At 37.1% G+C, this 18,170-nt stretch overlaps 1 protein-coding gene across 6 annotated transcripts in view; it reads left to right on the top strand.

Moving 5' to 3' along the window:
* PPP2R5C (protein phosphatase 2 regulatory subunit B'gamma) overlaps nt 1–18,170 on the top strand; it is a 234,919-nt gene that overhangs the window by 159,066 nt on the left and 57,683 nt on the right. For 5 of the 6 annotated variants that reach the window (XM_067555048.1, XM_067555042.1, XM_067555047.1 and 2 more), the window contains 5 exons: nt 3,872–3,982; nt 4,727–4,819; nt 4,911–5,041; nt 9,667–9,726; nt 15,854–15,962. In XM_067555048.1, coding sequence (XP_067411149.1) covers nt 3,872–3,982; nt 4,727–4,819; nt 4,911–5,041; nt 9,667–9,726; nt 15,854–15,962 — 504 coding nt within the window. The remainder of the gene's footprint in view (nt 1–3,871; nt 3,983–4,726; nt 4,820–4,910; nt 5,042–9,666; nt 9,727–15,853; nt 15,963–18,170) is intronic. The other variant, XM_067555043.1, reaches the window with a different exon arrangement.

The raw sequence follows: 18,170 nt of genomic DNA, 5'->3' as shown, positions 1-18,170 counted from the left end.
TAGACATAAAATCAGTGATGGGGGCAGTTTATTGGGCTTCCTGATCCCACAGAGGTCAGGAATTTCTCTACTCCACTGGTGAAGTGCCTGGATGGATATCTGCGTATTTTGTGGACAGGTGATCTGTATGTCTTGGCAGAACCAGCCAAGGCATGGACTGCAAGACTTATCCTTTTTCTAAAAGATATATATGATGCCTTCTGCGGATACGCATGGTTGTGAGGCACCTCGCTGCCATCTGCTTTGTGTGAGGAAGCCTTGTCGGTGCCTGCTGTGGATCAGCTCCCCAACTCCAACACTCCCCCCTAAGCCTGGATAGGCCTTGCTTTCTCTCTCTGCAGCTTGGTGATAGACACATTTCCACCTCCAAGCGTCCAGATCCTGTTCCACTGAACACTCACAGTATTCCCAGATTCGCTGCTCCCAGAGAAATAATAGACACCAGCTTACCAATGTATTGTCAGACCTCTGCTCCATTTTACACACAGTACTTAAATAAACTTTTACTTGTTTTCACTATAAATGTATCTAAGTCAGTATGGAAATTAGAGAAGTAGAAAGTAAAATAGTGGAAACAAATGGTTACATGTAAAATAATATAACTCGCATTCTAGAGTCTACACTTAATTACTGAAATATTCTCCTGTGTAATGAAATTTAGCTCACCAAAAGTCTCTTCAGAGTTTTCCAGCCAGGCTGCCTGGGACCCTGTTTTCATAAGACCAAATTTGCTAGCTATTCATCTTCTTGGAGGAAGATGAAGAGTGTCTCCTGGTACTTTTGCATGTATCAGGACAGACCTTTGTTCTTTTTCATAAACAGGATACATCCTGGAGCTTGTTTTTTCATGTGGGCTCCCTCTCATCAACCTTGCAATCTTTTAATCAGTATCTGGCTTTGCTTGCAGATAGGCTTACGTTGTGAGAGACACGATGCACAAAAACCAGACAGGGAGATAAGTGTCTGCTACCTCCGACTTGAAAGAACCTGTTTAATAATGTCATCACTTGTTTACCTGCCTTAACTGCAAGGCTTTGAGATGTATCTATAGATAAATATTTAAGGAGTTATATATTTTGAAATTGTTATGATGACAAAGGGGGCACTGACTTTTGATAAAGACCTTACACGCCACCATTTGGTGCATTAATATACATGTATCTGACCATGGGGATCCCATTAAAACTCTATGCATCCCCTTTGCCAATTGACGTCAAGAAGTCCCTGGGTCATAATTTGCTGTAGTTCAACTATGACCATGGGACATGAAGTGGGAATTAATTCTAGTGAGTCCTGTGAGCTGTGTTATGCATGAGGTCCAAGTAGATGAACCCCGTGGTCCCTTCTGACCTTAAATATCTTGAGAGCTAGGAGCAGCAAAACTGAACCCAGGACAGCAGGAACATAGAACTCTAAGGCAGGTTTCAATCTCTTGTCCCATGACAAAGGGGGCAAAAAAGGTACAGAAAGGCTCCTCTAATGAACAGGAAAAGACCCTCACCCCAGGTGATGGTGCATACAATCATGACTGCACTTGTGTGTCAGACAATTCATATCCCACTCCTTCTTCCACTGCTTCTTCCTCTGAAGCACTTGAGGTGAGAGGGGGCTGAAGAAGAGGGGGTCAGAGGACGTCAATGGGCAGGCACCACAAACTTCCCTCCAGGGGTTTCCCCAGCAGCCTGCAGCACCTGTCTCAGTCTGTTTATTTCCATCCCCACTTTCGGGGCTTCGTCTCAGCACTGAGTCTCAAAGTATTCCTTCCCCTGCCAAGGCTGGAACTTGATCCCTCTGGGAACTCAAGCCTCTGTAAACCCGAGCGTAGAGATTAGAGTGTATCATCCCAGGATTTTCCATCATGGACCTGAATTAAGCTTGACAACATTTCTCCGGGGTTGACCCTTCTGTGCAGACTTGGCCAAAGCCTCCCTTTCACAAGATGCTGGTAAGATAATGTTAGGAAAAAGAAAGTTTAGGTCCAGGGAACTGGATTACTGCTTTTCAGCTAGGGTCCTCTGAGATCTCGGTGTTCTCTCTGTCACCCTCAGAATCTGATGAAAAACATCCACAGGGTAAACTAAAGAGAAGGAAATCGGAAAGGAGGTATAGGGACCAGTCAGTCCTCATGCTCATCGAGCTTTGTCTGTTCCCCAGTTCCACACAGGAAAAACAAGCACCCCTAATAAAAGGCTCTTGTACTGGAAAGGTAAATCCAGGCACAGGACTCCTTCACCTGTATCTGTTTCAGTGTCTTCTGAAGAGCAGGTCTAAAAGAAGGACGTACAGAAAGGAAGGTGCTCAGTTGTAAGGAATGTTTTAAGAAATTTGAAAAATAAAAGGGAGGGAATAATGCATAGCAGTGGCTATGATGCAACATTAGCTTCTTAGGATTACTTAGTTTTGATGAAATCAGCCTGATCAGATATGGTCTTACTGAAACCAAGGAAACAGAAAAAGAGCCAAAAAAACCACGCAGACCAACTGCATTGAGTAGGTTTGACCAGTCACAACCAAAGCCCTAAAGGTCTTGAAACATGTACAGAATACTATCTGTAAAACAAACCCCTGCCATTCTTCGCTAATGAAGATTAGCACAGACCACTAGCTCCCCCATAACAAGAGAAATAATCGGTTTAATCAGAGAAAGCAGTCTATGAGCCGCCTGAAAGATGAGTTTGACAAATTTTGAAGAAACAGACTTGATATCAGCGATCTTGCCAATTTCCTTCATTTTTCCAGTTTTTTCTGAACAAGCGGAGTTTAGAAAGTGGTGGCAATTAAACCAGAGCAGCATGTGTCCTCTTCCACTGTGTCCTTCACAATCAGGCTTTAGATCAGTATGGACACAGTCCTTCTGGTGCTATTGGATGAATCTTGACAATCATAGCTTCAAATGATTACCAAACAACATATTGGGCACTGTGGTGTCCACAACTAAAAGCTGGACTGATGACATTTTAGATGGAGGAGTCCTTTTTCCTTTTCTTTATTAATATAGAAGGAATGAACGGATTGTACAGTTTCCACAAGTTAACATAATTGGTTTTTAGTAATTATATGGTGTCTCCATTGTAAAATGGCATTTCCTCAGTACAGAAACTTAAGTAAACACTGCTACTTTGTATTCCATTAATTGTACAATGAATTTGAATTATGATTCTTACTAATCTAGCTGGGGGAAGAAGTGAAATTTTAGGCTAGAATATATAAGACCGATTCAGAATCTTATGTCTTTCTAATGTTTTGGAAATAATGGAGGTGGCTTGGGACCACACACTAACTTTGAAGTGAATGTTATACTGGTTGTTCAAGGCAAGAATATTTTTTTTAGAATGCTTGCCAGTGATTGGCGGTAAACAGGAAGGTGATAGAATATAACAAATTATGAGAAATGGATATTTGAATTTATAGATATGTAAACAAAAATTTTAATCATAATATGGTAGTTTCCTGTCATAATGTGAGGACATTTTCTTGGAACAGGGGTACATCTGGGTGAACATTTCTTTAATCTCCATTGTTTTGGCTTCCAGTTCTAAAGTTCATTGTACATACTTTCTAACATTGTTTGCTCCCAAATATATCTTTACTAACAGGATGCTTTCTGCATGTTTAGACTTGGAACAACACTGCATGGAAAAAATGTTCTGTGAGCTATAATCTACAGAGAAGAATGTTTTAATTGAATAGCTAATCATTTTTGTTAAGCATTAGTTGAGTTAAATACCAGTTTTTAAATGATACAGTTTGTGGTATTAGTTAAAATACTTTTCATATTTGTCTTATAAAGAATCCTCACTTCAATAAGCATTTTAAAGTTTTTAAATAATTCCATTATTTCAGAGTTCTTTAAAGATACATGTAATTTCAGTTTGCAGTTAACATGTTTCGAACATTACCGCCATCTTCTAATCCAACGGGGGCAGAATTTGACCCAGAGGAAGATGAACCAACTCTAGAAGCTGCCTGGCCTCACCTACAGGTAATTAGCAATCTCCTCATTTCATTTGACCTAAATAGTAACTAAATTATTTCAAAATAGTATTAGACAATGTGTATTCCTGCTGTGTGTTATCTTTTGCTGTCAGAAATACATTTGTTAATTTTAAGACCTGAATGATCTCTGAAATTACATTGTGTAATTTGAAATTATTTTTAATCTGTCAAAAGATATTAATGTGTAAACAACTGAAAAGAAATTTACATTGAAAATCAATCTGTGGTTTTAGAGGTCAAAAGTTTGTTGCTTGTTTCAGTACAAACATATTATTTTTAATTAAATAGTAAAAATTAAAGTGAGCTTTAATTAATTATCATTACTATTCATGCTTTGATTTTATCATTTATCTATGGCAAGGTTATAGCTTTAGATGTTCAATAAATGTGAACACAAAATAAAAGATTTTTTCAAAATATTCATTACTGAACACCATGCATGTTAGATCTGTATTTGTTGGTATGAAGTAAAATTCAGGAATGTAGTATTTGAGAATTCTCTGCAGTTTAAAGAACGTAGCACTGTTAGAAAATACAGCACCTGATGACATTCTACAATTTGGTTCAGGGAACATATTATTCTGGTGTAAAGTCATATAAAAATAATGTATAATACTGTCTTGAGCTAGGAAGTTCCTTTTTGAACAGTGTGAGAATTGAGTTGTAATTGTACTGCTTACAAGAGTATAATGTATCAAACTAATGTTATTTCTTTGTGGATTTTTTTCAGCTTGTTTATGAATTTTTCTTAAGATTTTTAGAATCTCCAGATTTCCAACCTAATGTAGCTAAGAAATATATTGATCAGAAGTTTGTATTGCAGGTGAGGTCAAAATGAATATATCTTCAAGTTTAAATCCAAATTGATTTAAAATGCATTAGATTTGAGTAAAATGTATCTTTCTTTTTCACAGCTTTTAGAACTCTTTGACAGTGAAGATCCTCGTGAAAGAGATTTTCTTAAAACTACTCTTCACAGAATATATGGGAAATTCTTAGGCCTAAGAGCTTACATCAGGAAACAAATAAATAATATATTTTATAGGTATGTCACAGTTCTGTATTTTGGTACTTTTGATTAGATACAGTAATTTTGACTTTTTGGTCCCTTATTAGCAAAATCTCTTAGTTATTTTATTCTTTGTGAACATATTTGTGCCTAATAATATTGGTATAAGTTTAATTAAGCTGTTCTCTGTGGAATCCACATCAGGGGAAGTATAGCACATGATAAATTTTATAACTATAGTTTGGGTTCATTTGAGATTCTGCATTTAGATCAGTATTGTATCAACTTTACTTTTTATATAGAGCTTTACCAGGGATGATGAGTTTGAATGATAGAGGCATGTTACCCCGTGCATTGTATATTATTATTTGTAATATCATGACATGGAATGTAGATACATTTGTTTCCATTTTATATAATACATAAACATCCTGGGGACAGATATGGCAAGACGAGTGAAGAAAATACATGAACAGTAGGTCGCTTCAAAGGGCAAGTTCCATTTCTGAGGGAAGCAAGTACAATTTGAGGTTGGGAAAAGAGGATCATAAGCAAAGATGTCCATTTGGGGCAGTCCTGGTAGTCAGTATCAAAGATAACACTGCAATGGTATTGTTTCCGAAAGTGTACTTGCTCTTGCAAGAAACTATAATCGTGATGTCTTTGGTGCCACCACTTCGGTTGTGAATCAGGGATTATTAATTTTATTTTGCGTATGGAATCTTGTATCCTATATTCATAACTGGATATTTTTAAGTTCTCAGACCTCTCGGTTGGAGCAAACTCATCTCCAATTGGAAGGTTGGCAAACTGAGGCTCTGCTATTTTGAAATGGTCTGCCATAGTGTGTGTTGCAGGTACACAATTACTCTTCAACTGATGTTATGCCTCCTCTAACAAACTATTTACATTATTGTACCATTACCTGAGTTTCCTTCCTGTCTTGACTTTAGATAACCAAATCAATACTGTTTTGTAAGTTCGCAAGCCTAAGGGAATGGTTGAGGAGTTACCTAAAAAGAAACTATTGAAAATTGAGTTATAGTGAGCTATTTGTATATTAGATTTCAGTTAAATATAAACATTAGATGTTATCAGCATAGCTAAATGTTATATCAGTATTGTTTTTAATAATGTTTCTGTTTCTCTGGAATCCAGAGAGTATTTTTAGGAAACAGAACACATTGCTTATTTGGATTTATGTCTCTAGCATATTTGGCTTAGAATGGACACTTACAAAAACTCTGTCAAAATGTGTATATTGTCTGTGGCAGTAACCACTGAAGTAATTGGATAGTGATCCCATCTAATAGTTACTGTTACATTGCCCAAACTGCCCGTGCGCGTGCGCACATATACCCCAGTTCAGTAAACATTAATGTAAATTCAAAAGGTCATAGAAGTCATTTAAGTTATGTCTACACTGCAAGTAAAAACCTGCAGCTGGCCTGTTCCAGCTGGCTCAGATTAAGAGGCTGTTCAGTTGTGGTGTAGATGTTTGGGCTCAGGCTGCAGCCCAAGCTGTGGGACCCTCCCAGCTTGTAGGGTCCTTGAGCCCAGTCCCCAACCCAAGCCCAAACATCTACACCTCAATTAAACAGCCCCTTAACCCAAGCTCTGTGATCCCGAGTCAACTGGCATGGGCTAGCCACGGATTTTTAATTGCAGTGTAGCCATACCCTTAAAATCAGTGGGGTTGCAGTTCTGAGTGCAGTAATAGCAACCCACACCAAAAACATAGAGCCAGTTTCCACCAATTTTGCTCATGCTGAGTAGAAACTTACTACCATGTAGCACGTTGAAATTGATACTTGCAGAGCACTACTCCTTGTGGATAAGGGTAGGAAAATCTGGCTTGTTAGCAAGTTGCTCCATACAGAATTCCTACTGCAGTAATGTACCGTGTAGAACATTCTCAAAAAGCAAAGTTGGAGAAGACTTTAGAAATTTGGAAGGAATTTTAAGGAGGGAAGGGAAAAGCTAATAACTAGAAACCATGTACCTTGAAACACAATGCAATTTATTCCAGGAAACACTGTTCATGATTGTTTCCAAGCTTACAATCGACCTATATCAGCACCTCAGTGTGACATATTAAAGTGTTAAGTGGATTTCCAAGCATATAGGGGCAAACAGCTGGCATATGTGGGCTTCATGTTAGACAGCATAGAGCTTGGATATGATTGATATATACTTAAATATTGACTGTTCACTGCTCCATTTGCAAGTAAGCGATGTACAGCACAACATAGTCTCAGTACAGGTTCTACAGACTTCAGCTTTTGAAGCCATGCCCTTTGTTTGATGCACCTAGTTTTTCTGTAGATCCAGTATGCTGTATAACAATTTTACTTGTTTCTAGCACATTTTCTTGAGTCTTTGCCTCTTGTAAACTTTTCCTCCTAAAAATGAACATGTGGCACAGCCTGCCCCTTCAAGAGAATGGTGCCAACTGTGCTACAGCTTTTAACAGTTCATGCATGAAAGACAAAGCACAAGCTGTAGATGGAATTTATTGTCTCTAGAAAAGGTAACAAATATGCTTTTAGAAAAAGGAAAGAGGAGCTGCCTAAAAATAGTGAGTAAGCCTCATTTGCTCTGTTTTCATGCAGTAGCTCTTAGCTGAATACACGGAACCCCATTGTTTCTTAGATGATGTACTGTTACGTTTTGTTTCAGGGAAAAAGATTTCAAGAAAAGACAGAAAAGGGAATGCAAGTTTGCTTACAATTTATTTAACCCATAGAGGGTTTTGATTAAATTAATCCTAAAATGCACAACTTCATGAAACAATATATCTGAACCTGGATGGTACAGCAACATCACAGTGTGCTATAATTCATTTTCCTAATGGAGGTTTATTCTACCATTTTTTTCCTGCACTGGTAGTGTTTTAATGTAATGGGAAGCCCAAGATTTCAAGTCTTGATGTTTCTGGTACATGTCTTTAGAATGGGTGACAAATATTCTGCCCATTCACCTTTTAGTAGTTGGTGGAAATGAGGGATGCATTTTTTTATTCACTTTTCTGCTTCTGTTCTGAAATTTACATGAGGAATGCTGTAGTGAAATCTAGATTATAGTACAGAGAGTACCCTTCTTAACTAAGAGTAAATAAGAAGCCTTCTATGTCTACCAGCTGAACTCTCAAGGACCTAGAAACTGAAGTCTTTATGCATCTGAATAAAAACAAATCTAGATAAAAATTTTGTTTATTACTTCTAGGTATAAAATTCTAAGGAAAAAAATAAGTTTACAAACAAGTTGCTTCAACTTCTTAAGTCTTGAACTTAACTGAAAGATAGTCATATGTAAATTTTTTTAATGTAATGTACACCTTTTTACTTTGCTCCTTTTTGGTCTGATTCTGCAAGTCCTTAGTGTAACTCCCAGGCTGGGTGTAAGCAGTGTTTCTTTTCTTGCTTCCTGAAATCATAAGCCAAAATTGTGTCTGTCTGATATTGGGGTATGGATTTTTATAGTTTTTCCTTATGTATTGATTACTTTTTAAATATTTTCCTTTGTTTTGGTATTTAACATTAATTTCATTTAATTGTTATCAAATAATAAAGGATTTTCCTACCAACTTCTTTTTTTGCTGAAAATGTTCTTATCTGAACTGAGTTACTTTTTCTGGGGAAAATAATACTCAAAGCAAACTGTTGTGAATCCATTCTATATAAAAAAAGTTTTCTATTATAAATTTTATTGATTAAATTCTGTGACAAGTATTTTCGAAACCTATCTAAAGTATAAATTGGACAAACATGAGGCTTTATAGTTTCAGAAATCTTCCAAAAAATCAACAAATTGTGCCATTCCACCAAAAGTGAAAACATAATATGAATGCTTGACTTGTCCTATTTATTACTGAGCATGTTGCTAACAAATGTATGGTGCAAAAAATCTTTTAGATCCGTATGTGGGAATTGTTGGAGCACCTCACACCCGTTTGCCTTACAAATGGGAGAATAAATTATAGCATCATGCTGCATGCTAAGTATTGTCTTTATTTTTAAATATCATTTGACTGCATTCAGTTGTTGATCATTATCCCTGCATAAATTGTGACAGCTAGAAAAGCACAAGGATGCATGCTCGTGGTTTTTTGTTTTTGTTTTTGTTTTTTGTTGTTTTTTGTTTGTTTGTTTGTTTGTTTTTAATGTAGGATGTTTGAGACCCGTAAGTTACTGTGCCAGTTCAATACAGATAGATATGCCATTAATAGCATTACAGTGCAGGGCATGCAGCTCTGCTATGGAACAGATACTACAAGGACACAAAAACTGCATGAGTGTCTTGCAGTCCTAGGACCTTTTCAGAATCAGTAGTCTAAATTTTAAAAAATAAAGCATTCAAAGTGGCTAATTATTGCTATCAATAAAATACTTGTAAGTACAGCAAGAAAGCAACTCTAAAGATTTAATTATCTAAAACAATCCTATATATTCCTGACTTGTGCATACTATAGTTAAAAAATGAGTTTTTCAGCCTGCTAATTATAAATTTCAATACACTACACATTTTTCTTTTTAATCTAAATCTCAGATGGTGGTGCTACATGAAACATCAGATAGATACAAAGTCATACCTTGGTGATAGCTTTATATGTCTATATATAGTCAATATTGACTGACTAAAACTGTACTTCATTTGTTTAGGTTTATTTATGAAACAGAACATCATAATGGCATAGCAGAATTACTGGAAATATTGGGAAGGTAAGTTACCATAAATCACAAAATTCATCAAACCATTAAGAATTTAAAAATTGAGTAGTGGTTGGAGGGATATATTTTGAGGAAAGATTAAAATAACTTTGTATAGTTTGGCAAAGTTATAACTTAGGAGGGAGTATGATAACCCTTTACTAGTATTTGGGTGTAAACACCAAAGATGGAGAGTAATTGTTTAGATCTAAACTGTATGTGGACAAACATAGCTATAGTAGATTAAATTAAACAAAAGAAAATATATGCAGAATATCAAAATGAAGTCCTAAACACAAAATCTGCTTATTCACAAAGGAAAATCTCAATGGTTCAATAATTTACTGGAAAAGAAATTGTAGAGAACTATCTTGCACCTCTCATCGCAATGGACTGCATGACCTAATAGGCCCAATCGATGTCTAATAGCTGTGATTCTCTGCATATGATTGCTCCTTATTTCACATTCCACAATATGTTGACAGGATGGCAGGTTTAAGATAAATAAATGAAGAAACTGCAAAGTTTAAAAAAAAAAAAAAAAAAGGCAGCTCTGGTTTTCTAATAGTTAATATAAGACATTTAGGTTGACTATGTTTGAACTAAAAAGTTAGTATGTAAAATAATTATTAGTTAATATTTATGTAGGTATTTATACAGCATTTATTACCACCGTTCACACATTACATTCATCACTGAGTAGTGGCAAGACTTTAGCTCTCGTACCAGTGCTCTCCCCTCCCTCACAGTCAATGGAAGGGGAACAGCAGGGAATATAACACAGAATTCAGAGGGGGTGAGGGAGATGCAAGATCACATAGTGGCAAAATGGGTGCTGGCCCCTCCCATTCCTCCACCTTTCCATTGGCTAGAGCATCGGAGATGGTGCTACTGGAGTAGTTCTTGCATGTCCTGTTTCCCTGCCCATTAAACTCTCCCAAACTTTTCAAAAACTTCCTGCTTCTGTTAGCTTCCCTTGCCTCCCTCCCCTTAGAAGTAGCAAAAGAGATGAGGTCTTATGATGCTGAAAGTCTGACCAGGTGCCTCTTTTGAGATTAGGAAGTGATTTTTCTGGCAAAAGGTCTGGTGGGCTCACAGCATCATGGAAGCACATTTGGGTTGAAAGTAACAGGATTTGAAAGTTTAATATTAGGCAAGAGAAGACTGTTTAGCTCATCACAACTTATGGCCAGTGTCCAGAGCAGATAAAAGCTAAAGGGGCCAGCTCCCAGAGGTAAACAAGATCCTAGATTTTGCTGGTGGACCTTGTGCCTATAAGAGGAGAGACCTGAATTCTTTGTGGATTGAGATTCCCCCTTCATAGCGTCTTCCTCCCTCTATGCAAGGAGAAGAAGCAAGGATTCGGAAGCGAGCTCTGTCCAAGGGGTAGACTCAGAAGGTCTACTCTGAGTTATTGGTTATATGGTAGGAGCCCTGTAGCTCCACACTGGAACCAGTTAAATGCCTGGTATGTGAGGGCAGAGGATGGGTATATAGCGCCTCCACCCAGTGTTAAATTAATGAAATTTCAACCCAACTTTTAAATCTATCCCATGTCTGTGTGTCCTCATCAACAATAGAATGGTTTTTTGTGCGATCAGATGTTAAACATAGATTATTGGAGTACTTATTTTACATTAATCTCAACTCACTGTAAATTTTAATTTTTCATCTAAAAGACCTTAAAGTGCCTTTGAAATTATAGTTTGTATAATTTTAATGAAAACAGCCTTTATAGTCAAAACTGATGTGTATGAGCAGAGTTTTTTCAGTTCTGTAAGTACCTAGCAAACTCTTGTTTTAAACAGATTCACACATTTTATATTATATGCATAGTTAAATATACTACAGAGATTTTTCAAATACTTAAACATTAGAATAAAATAAACAGATTAGTGAAATTCAGTTATTTACATTGAGTGCATCTAAATTTGCTGAGAAAATATTGAAATTAATAACTGAAACAGCCTGGATCTATGCACAGGTTTGTCCAGAATAGTTATTTATTCCTCTTATTTATTGAAATGTTCAACATGCAACAAGGATTCCAAAGCTATCAGCATTTCAACATACTCCAAAAGTAATTTACTATTAAGTAATGTTGATCAACAAGTTACAGAAGAGAAAGCACTGATTTAGTTTTCTTGAAAAAAATCCTAAGAAATGCACATTTATCTGAAATTAATTTGTCATTAACCTGTTTCCACTGTATTAGCAGAAAAGACACATTGATGATTTCATATCTCTAAGTAGTTTTAAGAATGAGACTCCAAAAGATACATTTTTAGACATGGTTCCCACAAATTAATTGTACAGTTGGAATGCAACAAAAATTATGTAAAATTAAAAGCATTAATAGTTGTTGCCTTACTGTTGAAAAGTTGCCTTACTGTTGAAACTTCTCTGCCACGTTACTCAGTCATCCTGTTTGCTCCCTCTGGAAGATATGTAACAGTTATTAAAACTGTTAAAGTCTAAACTTAAATACAAGTAGTAGATAAATATTTCACATTCTCCTCAGCTGGATGAAAACTAGTCTCTATGGCTTTTTAGTCTTAATACCTAGTACTTAAATTTGGATTTTTGAATTGTGAGCAGCTCTAAGCAAGATTTTTGTAGAGGAGGCTGCTGACATACAGCTTCTTCTAGGTCACAGATTTTTTGGTGAAATTGCAGTAAAAGACATGTCAGAGCCAGGATAACATTAATTTAGAGCCCTGCTTGGAGAAACCACTTGTATCTTTGTTATAAAGAGCTGTTTTCTATGCCAACAGTCAGTCCATAATGCCCATTCTAGAAAATTGTCTATGTAAAGGAGTAAATCAAACTAAGTTTTTGGCTTTTGTCTTTGGCTCCTGGTCATATTGTGAATTGTATTTTCCCTGGGATAGTTCTTTAAAATAGTAAATGTAAAAAAAAAATAGACAAGGCACCCTGTTTATTTAGCTCTAGTCATATCAGCAGTATGTGGTGCCAGTATTAACTGCAAATACCCATAGTGCCTGCCATAGCAAAGCACAAATGCCAGCTAAAAGAGACTTTTCTTTGTGCCTATTGTCTGGGATCTAATGCATTACTAAGAGATTGATTAAAGGAACAGAAAGTTCCTCTCCTAGGCTGGCTGATAATTAGCAAACTGAAATCATTCCTCTCCTTCTGTTCCATATCCCCGTATCTTCCTAAAAGGCACACAGTCAACTTTAAAAAAAATTGCACTTTCTGGAAAAAATTATCTACCAGACATCTAAGATTACGATAAATGAAAAAGATTCGAGCAGTAGTTCTCACACAGTTGTTCTGAAGCTTGCGGAGAGCTGGCCAGTGACATGACACTCTCTGTCCATTTCTGGCTGCTAAATAGTATTAAAAATACACCACTTTTACTTGTAAGCAACTACTCCAGTTTCTATAGGGACATTACGCAATCCTGAATGGAAGACCAGACAGTTTTTCTATTAAGATGTAATTCACACTGGATAATCTTCTATTTTGGAACAAGGGCTTGAAATTTCACAAGGTGGTTTGCCCTGGATGTACCTTTTGCTGTCTTTGTGAAAATTTACTCAGATTTGGCCAAGTTAAAAGCTTGTGAAAAATCTCAGTTCACACATGCACTGGGTATGGTCCCGCCCAGGGCTGTCAGGCAAGCAGGTCTTTCCCTGCTATTTCTCTTCCTAGTTGCCAGGGGCCTTTGAGGTGCTAGGAACAAGAACTGAAAGTAGGGAAAATGTCTTTCCTGTGCTCTCAGTATTCTCCTCCTCCCCCCCAACTGGTGCCCAGGCAGAAAAGTGATGAAAGAGGAAGCTTCCTGACTTTAATGCAGAGGTGGGAGAAATGGAAGGCGGGAGGGTGGGGTGCTTAGGAATATATAGATGTAGAGGGGTGAGTGGGGCAGGAGCTGAGTGTAGAGGGAATGGTCAGGATCAGTGGTGGGGAGGGACTGGCTAGGGACATTGGGACAGAAGACTTTGTAACTACTTAAGGACACTTCCCTCCAGAACATGGAATTGAACCCACGAATCCTGAGTCTCTCCATTTCTTGGCAGTCAGCAAATAGTTGTGAAACCCACTCACAAAGTGTTTGTTCTCGCCCTCTAGTTGCAGGTCCACAGAGGACAACAGCCTATTACTGCTATCAATTAGTCCAGTAGCTCAAGTGGTAGAGGTCTGTGTGGTGGATATAAAGGTTTGAACCTTGCTGATGATCCAAGTTGACGGTCAGCATGGTTCCAGAAAACTACACCCAAAAAAGCTCAGGTTGTGAAGTCAAGCACTCAAAAGTCAAGAAATTTCAGAATCTAAGATTCCTTATGCTAGTCTTTAATTACATAATTACATGCTATTTTTTCCTACAGAACCCTGCCTCTTTCAGTGCTCAAGAAGGAGGGTACCATAGGAAAGAATCAGTATCATATAGTGAATGAGGCTAGTGTCTGTGGGATGTCTGCCTTGTTTGTTGCAGAAATTGGAATGTGTATGGTGAATGAGGTGGGTGATTACCGGAAGAGAAAGGATGGGCTCCTGGGAAAGGAGGTTGAATGCCACCCTGGAGAATTGAATTCTATCCTTGCCTCTGCCCCATACTTCCTATGTGATGCTGGGCAAGTCATATAAAGAAAAAAATTAATTTTACTAATTGTACTGTCCTTATTTTCTGGGTGCCTAATGTGAGATATCAGAGATACAGAAGGTCCTGAGCGCTCAAAGCTAAAACCAAAGTAAATTGGAGTTATACTTTGAACATATAAATTGTTGTGAAATGCTAATTACTCTGAAGAATCAGTCCCTATGTGTCTTAAATTTGGCACCCAAAATCAGTGGACACTTTTATGACAATTTTGCTTTAATCACTCTGCTTCAATTCCCCAGCTACAAAATATTGATAACACCTAATCTCCCAGGAGCAGTAAGAAAATAAAGTCATGTTGAGAAACACTCAAATATTATGATGAGAGCACCATGGAAATGTTTGTGAGGAAGTGAATAACTTTGTATTCAGTACAGGGTTTCGATAATGTGTGTTAAATAACGCCTGATGCCACACATTGAATGAGGAGGATAAAAAGAAATAATGAATAAATTCAGTAAATGAGGCATGGGTCCTGTGGAAAAAATATGTTATCACGTAATTATAGACTGCATTATAGTGTGCATGTATAAGGTTGGGGCAATTAACGTTGCACAAGCAACCTTAATTCTGGCATTTTCTAACTTTTGAGTGCTTGACTTGGCAACCTGAATGCGCTTTTAGCACAGTTTTTTAGGGTGTGTGAGTTCAGTAGTTTCAATTTCCCTCTTGTTTGTGAGAGCCTTCCACACTAGTTAACATGAGATGAAAACATCTTAAAAATAAGAGGATGTCATTGTAAAACCACAGAAATTGGCAGTGGGACTCCAGTTGTAGAATGTGAAACTATTTTTAATTCCATTTTTTTTTTGGGGTAGTTGACAGGTTTTTGAAAGGTCATTCCAGATAAAAAGATCAAAGGGTTCAATGCACACAATAAGAGCAACACCTGTGTTTTCTCACCTGGTGTTGGGAACTCCCATGTGTTGTGATGCTGTTTTGTTGCCTCCTCCAGCTCTGCAAAACTACCCATTTCCCAAGTAGAGTAATCCTGTCTCCATCTGTGTACTCCCCTGGATTGGACTCTCCAAGTGTTGGCTGTTTCCCTCATCAAGAATGAAGCAGCTGGCTTTCAGCAGCTGAGGGGGCATTTATTCAGAGTTTGTCCAGAAGGAGGTGGAAAAGATGGAAACTGAAAGGAGGTGGGGGAAGAAACTTTATGAAACTTGGAGAAAGGATTTTGGCAATTGAGAAAGATGCAAGTTAGAACTCTTGATACATGGGATGTGAGGATGTTGGTTGACTTTGTATTCTGATCAGTAGATAATTGATTTAAATTTTCTTAACAGTTTGTTCTATTTTTTTTTAATATAATGACCCCTGTCTTCAACATGGGAAAAAAATGCTACATTAATGTTCTATGAGAGGGAGCTCAAAGAAAAATAACTTAGAACAATTAAAATAAAGAACAAATAAATGATTTTCTTATCCTTAAAAATTTGGCAATAGTGAACATTTTGAACGCTTATGATTTAAAAGTGATTTTAAGAATTCCTGATTTTTTTTTTACAGTATAATTAATGGATTTGCCTTACCATTAAAAGAAGAGCACAAAATTTTCTTATTGAAGGTGTTATTACCTTTGCACAAAGTGAAATCACTCAGTGTCTACCACCCACAGGTAAATTAATTTGCTTATGAAGTGTTATAGATTCTGTTCCACAGGATGTTCCAGGGGATAAAATACTGAACTGAGACAAGGGAGACCTTGGATCTATTTCCAACTCTGCTATTGGCCTGCTGTGTGGCCTTGGGCAAGTCACTTCATCTCTCTCTGACTCAGTTTCTTCATCTGTAAAATGGGGGTAAAGATACTCCTTTTAAAAGCGTTCTGAGATCTAGGGATGAAAAGCAGTATATAAGAGAGATATAATGGGGATACTGAATGTACTTTTATTTATAAATGAAAAAAAAATTACAATTCTCAAGATATATAAATTTCAAATTTGTACATAATTGCTTTTTTAATGTATAATATCATTGCAAAAATCTTATCCTTTTAATGAGAATATTCCTTTAATATATCTTTTTTTTTAAAGATCCATTATATGTGGTATGTTTCGTTTGGATAATTTAATATTTTAGTTCAGTTTGTTGTAATTTTTTGTTGCCATGGGTGTTTTGTTAAGTCACTTGTTTCTCCAACATGCATACATTAAGTGGATATTACTGAAAGGTGAAGTAAAAACCAATATCTGGAAAATAACAAAAAAAATTACATTAAGTATTGAAACAATCTGCATAATAACATTAGGACTGCTCCACTATTGTTGCTTTCATACTCCTTGATCCTTTGTTAGACTCACAATAGAGAGCCACACAGGGTTTCAGGAGATTTGGAACAACGCTGTGATATGCTGAAAATCTCTCACAAGAAGCTGCTTTTGGATACCCAGGAAAATTTTCAGAAAATCATCCTATTCCCAATCACTTTTTTGTGAATTAATACCCCATATTGAAAGCACTGTCTTTTCGTGTAAATTGGATAAATGGTTGTATTAAATTTAAATCAGCTTTTATGTGACAGTTCTTTTCTAGTAATTGCTTTAACCTGTTTTTAATTTAATGTGTTAATCTCACTTTACTAGAATAAATCAAAGATCAAGAAAAATAGGCTTTTAATCTTAATCTAGGACTTCATCTGAAGTTTCTGTGTGGAACTGGCTTCTAAATAAATGAATAATTTCAGAATTGGGACCACAATAAATCTGGAATGGAGAATCAAATGGCTAGTTAAGAACAGCTGTGCTAGAGGTCAATTTTTTTTGTCAACAACCCACAAAATAGTCTAAAAATTATCCTGCGACCTGCCCTATGCCTCAGTCCTTTGTAGCTTCAAAAGATTGTGAGGTTTGTGAAAATTACTGTTTCCTTATTGGTGTTGCACTCAACTGTGTGTATCGCTAGGGTTTCTGAGGGCACGCATGTCCAACAGTTCTGTGCACTGCAGTATGCTGATTATTTTCCAGAATGATTCTTTTCCAGTGAATTGTCGGACAACTTGTCTGTTCTTCTGGACACATGAGGGGAATTGTGGGAAGGCACTGGAGGACTATCAGCACTTGAGTGAGAGATCCTGCCTCCTCACTGCAAAGTGAGCAGATTACCAGCCTGTGTGAAAACAGCACTAAGGTTTTAGCCTACAGTCCCAAATAGCCTGGGTTGAAAGCACCCTTAAACATGGGTGAGAAGGTTTTGTGTGCGGACAGGAGCAGGGTTAGGGGCAACACCAAAGCTGAGTTATCACTTCAGTGTAGATAACCTAAGTAATGGGGGCAGTGGTGGCAGCAGCATAGGGAGAGCATGAGTTGCTGCTTTCTTGCCATACCTGAGCTCCTGCTGGATCTTCAGATTTTGCTGGGTTTTTTTTTCTTTTATCAGCTAGTGGGATGCAGCCCATTTCAGGATTGCACTTCATTGGTCGAGAGGAGCTGCTCTAGTAAAATGTGATTAGGAGAAGAAAAGGAAAAGTCAACATTTTTAGGAGCTAATCTCAGCACCAAATAACTCTTACAGTCCATCTGGCCAATTTTGACTTCCTGATTCTTTAGATAAACAACCTGAAATAATAGTGCTGAGGTGTGAATGGTCTCCATTCATCCTCATTGGGAATTGATCTAAAACTTAACCGTTCAAGTGTCCACATCGACTATTAGACTTCTGATCATTTTAGCAGAAGCATTCAGCTAAAGTGCTGTATGTCATTGCAGCGGTGGTGGATTTGGGGCTAACAGCAGTGAGAGAGCTCATTGCAAACCAAAGATTGTTGAGATGGGAATTCAAGCCCTCTCAAAAACTTCAAGTTCCTCTTTCAAAGGAAGGAAAAAGG

This window comes from Emydura macquarii, unplaced genomic scaffold (assembly GCF_026122565.2).
Source record: "Emydura macquarii macquarii isolate MOO-44397 ecotype Brisbane River unplaced genomic scaffold, CSIRO-AGI_Emac_v2 contig_1551, whole genome shotgun sequence".
Classification (NCBI taxonomy): Eukaryota; Metazoa; Chordata; order Testudines; family Chelidae; genus Emydura; species Emydura macquarii.
The sequence above is the reverse complement of the archived record's forward strand: the minus strand, read 5'-3'. Positions and strand labels throughout refer to the sequence as shown.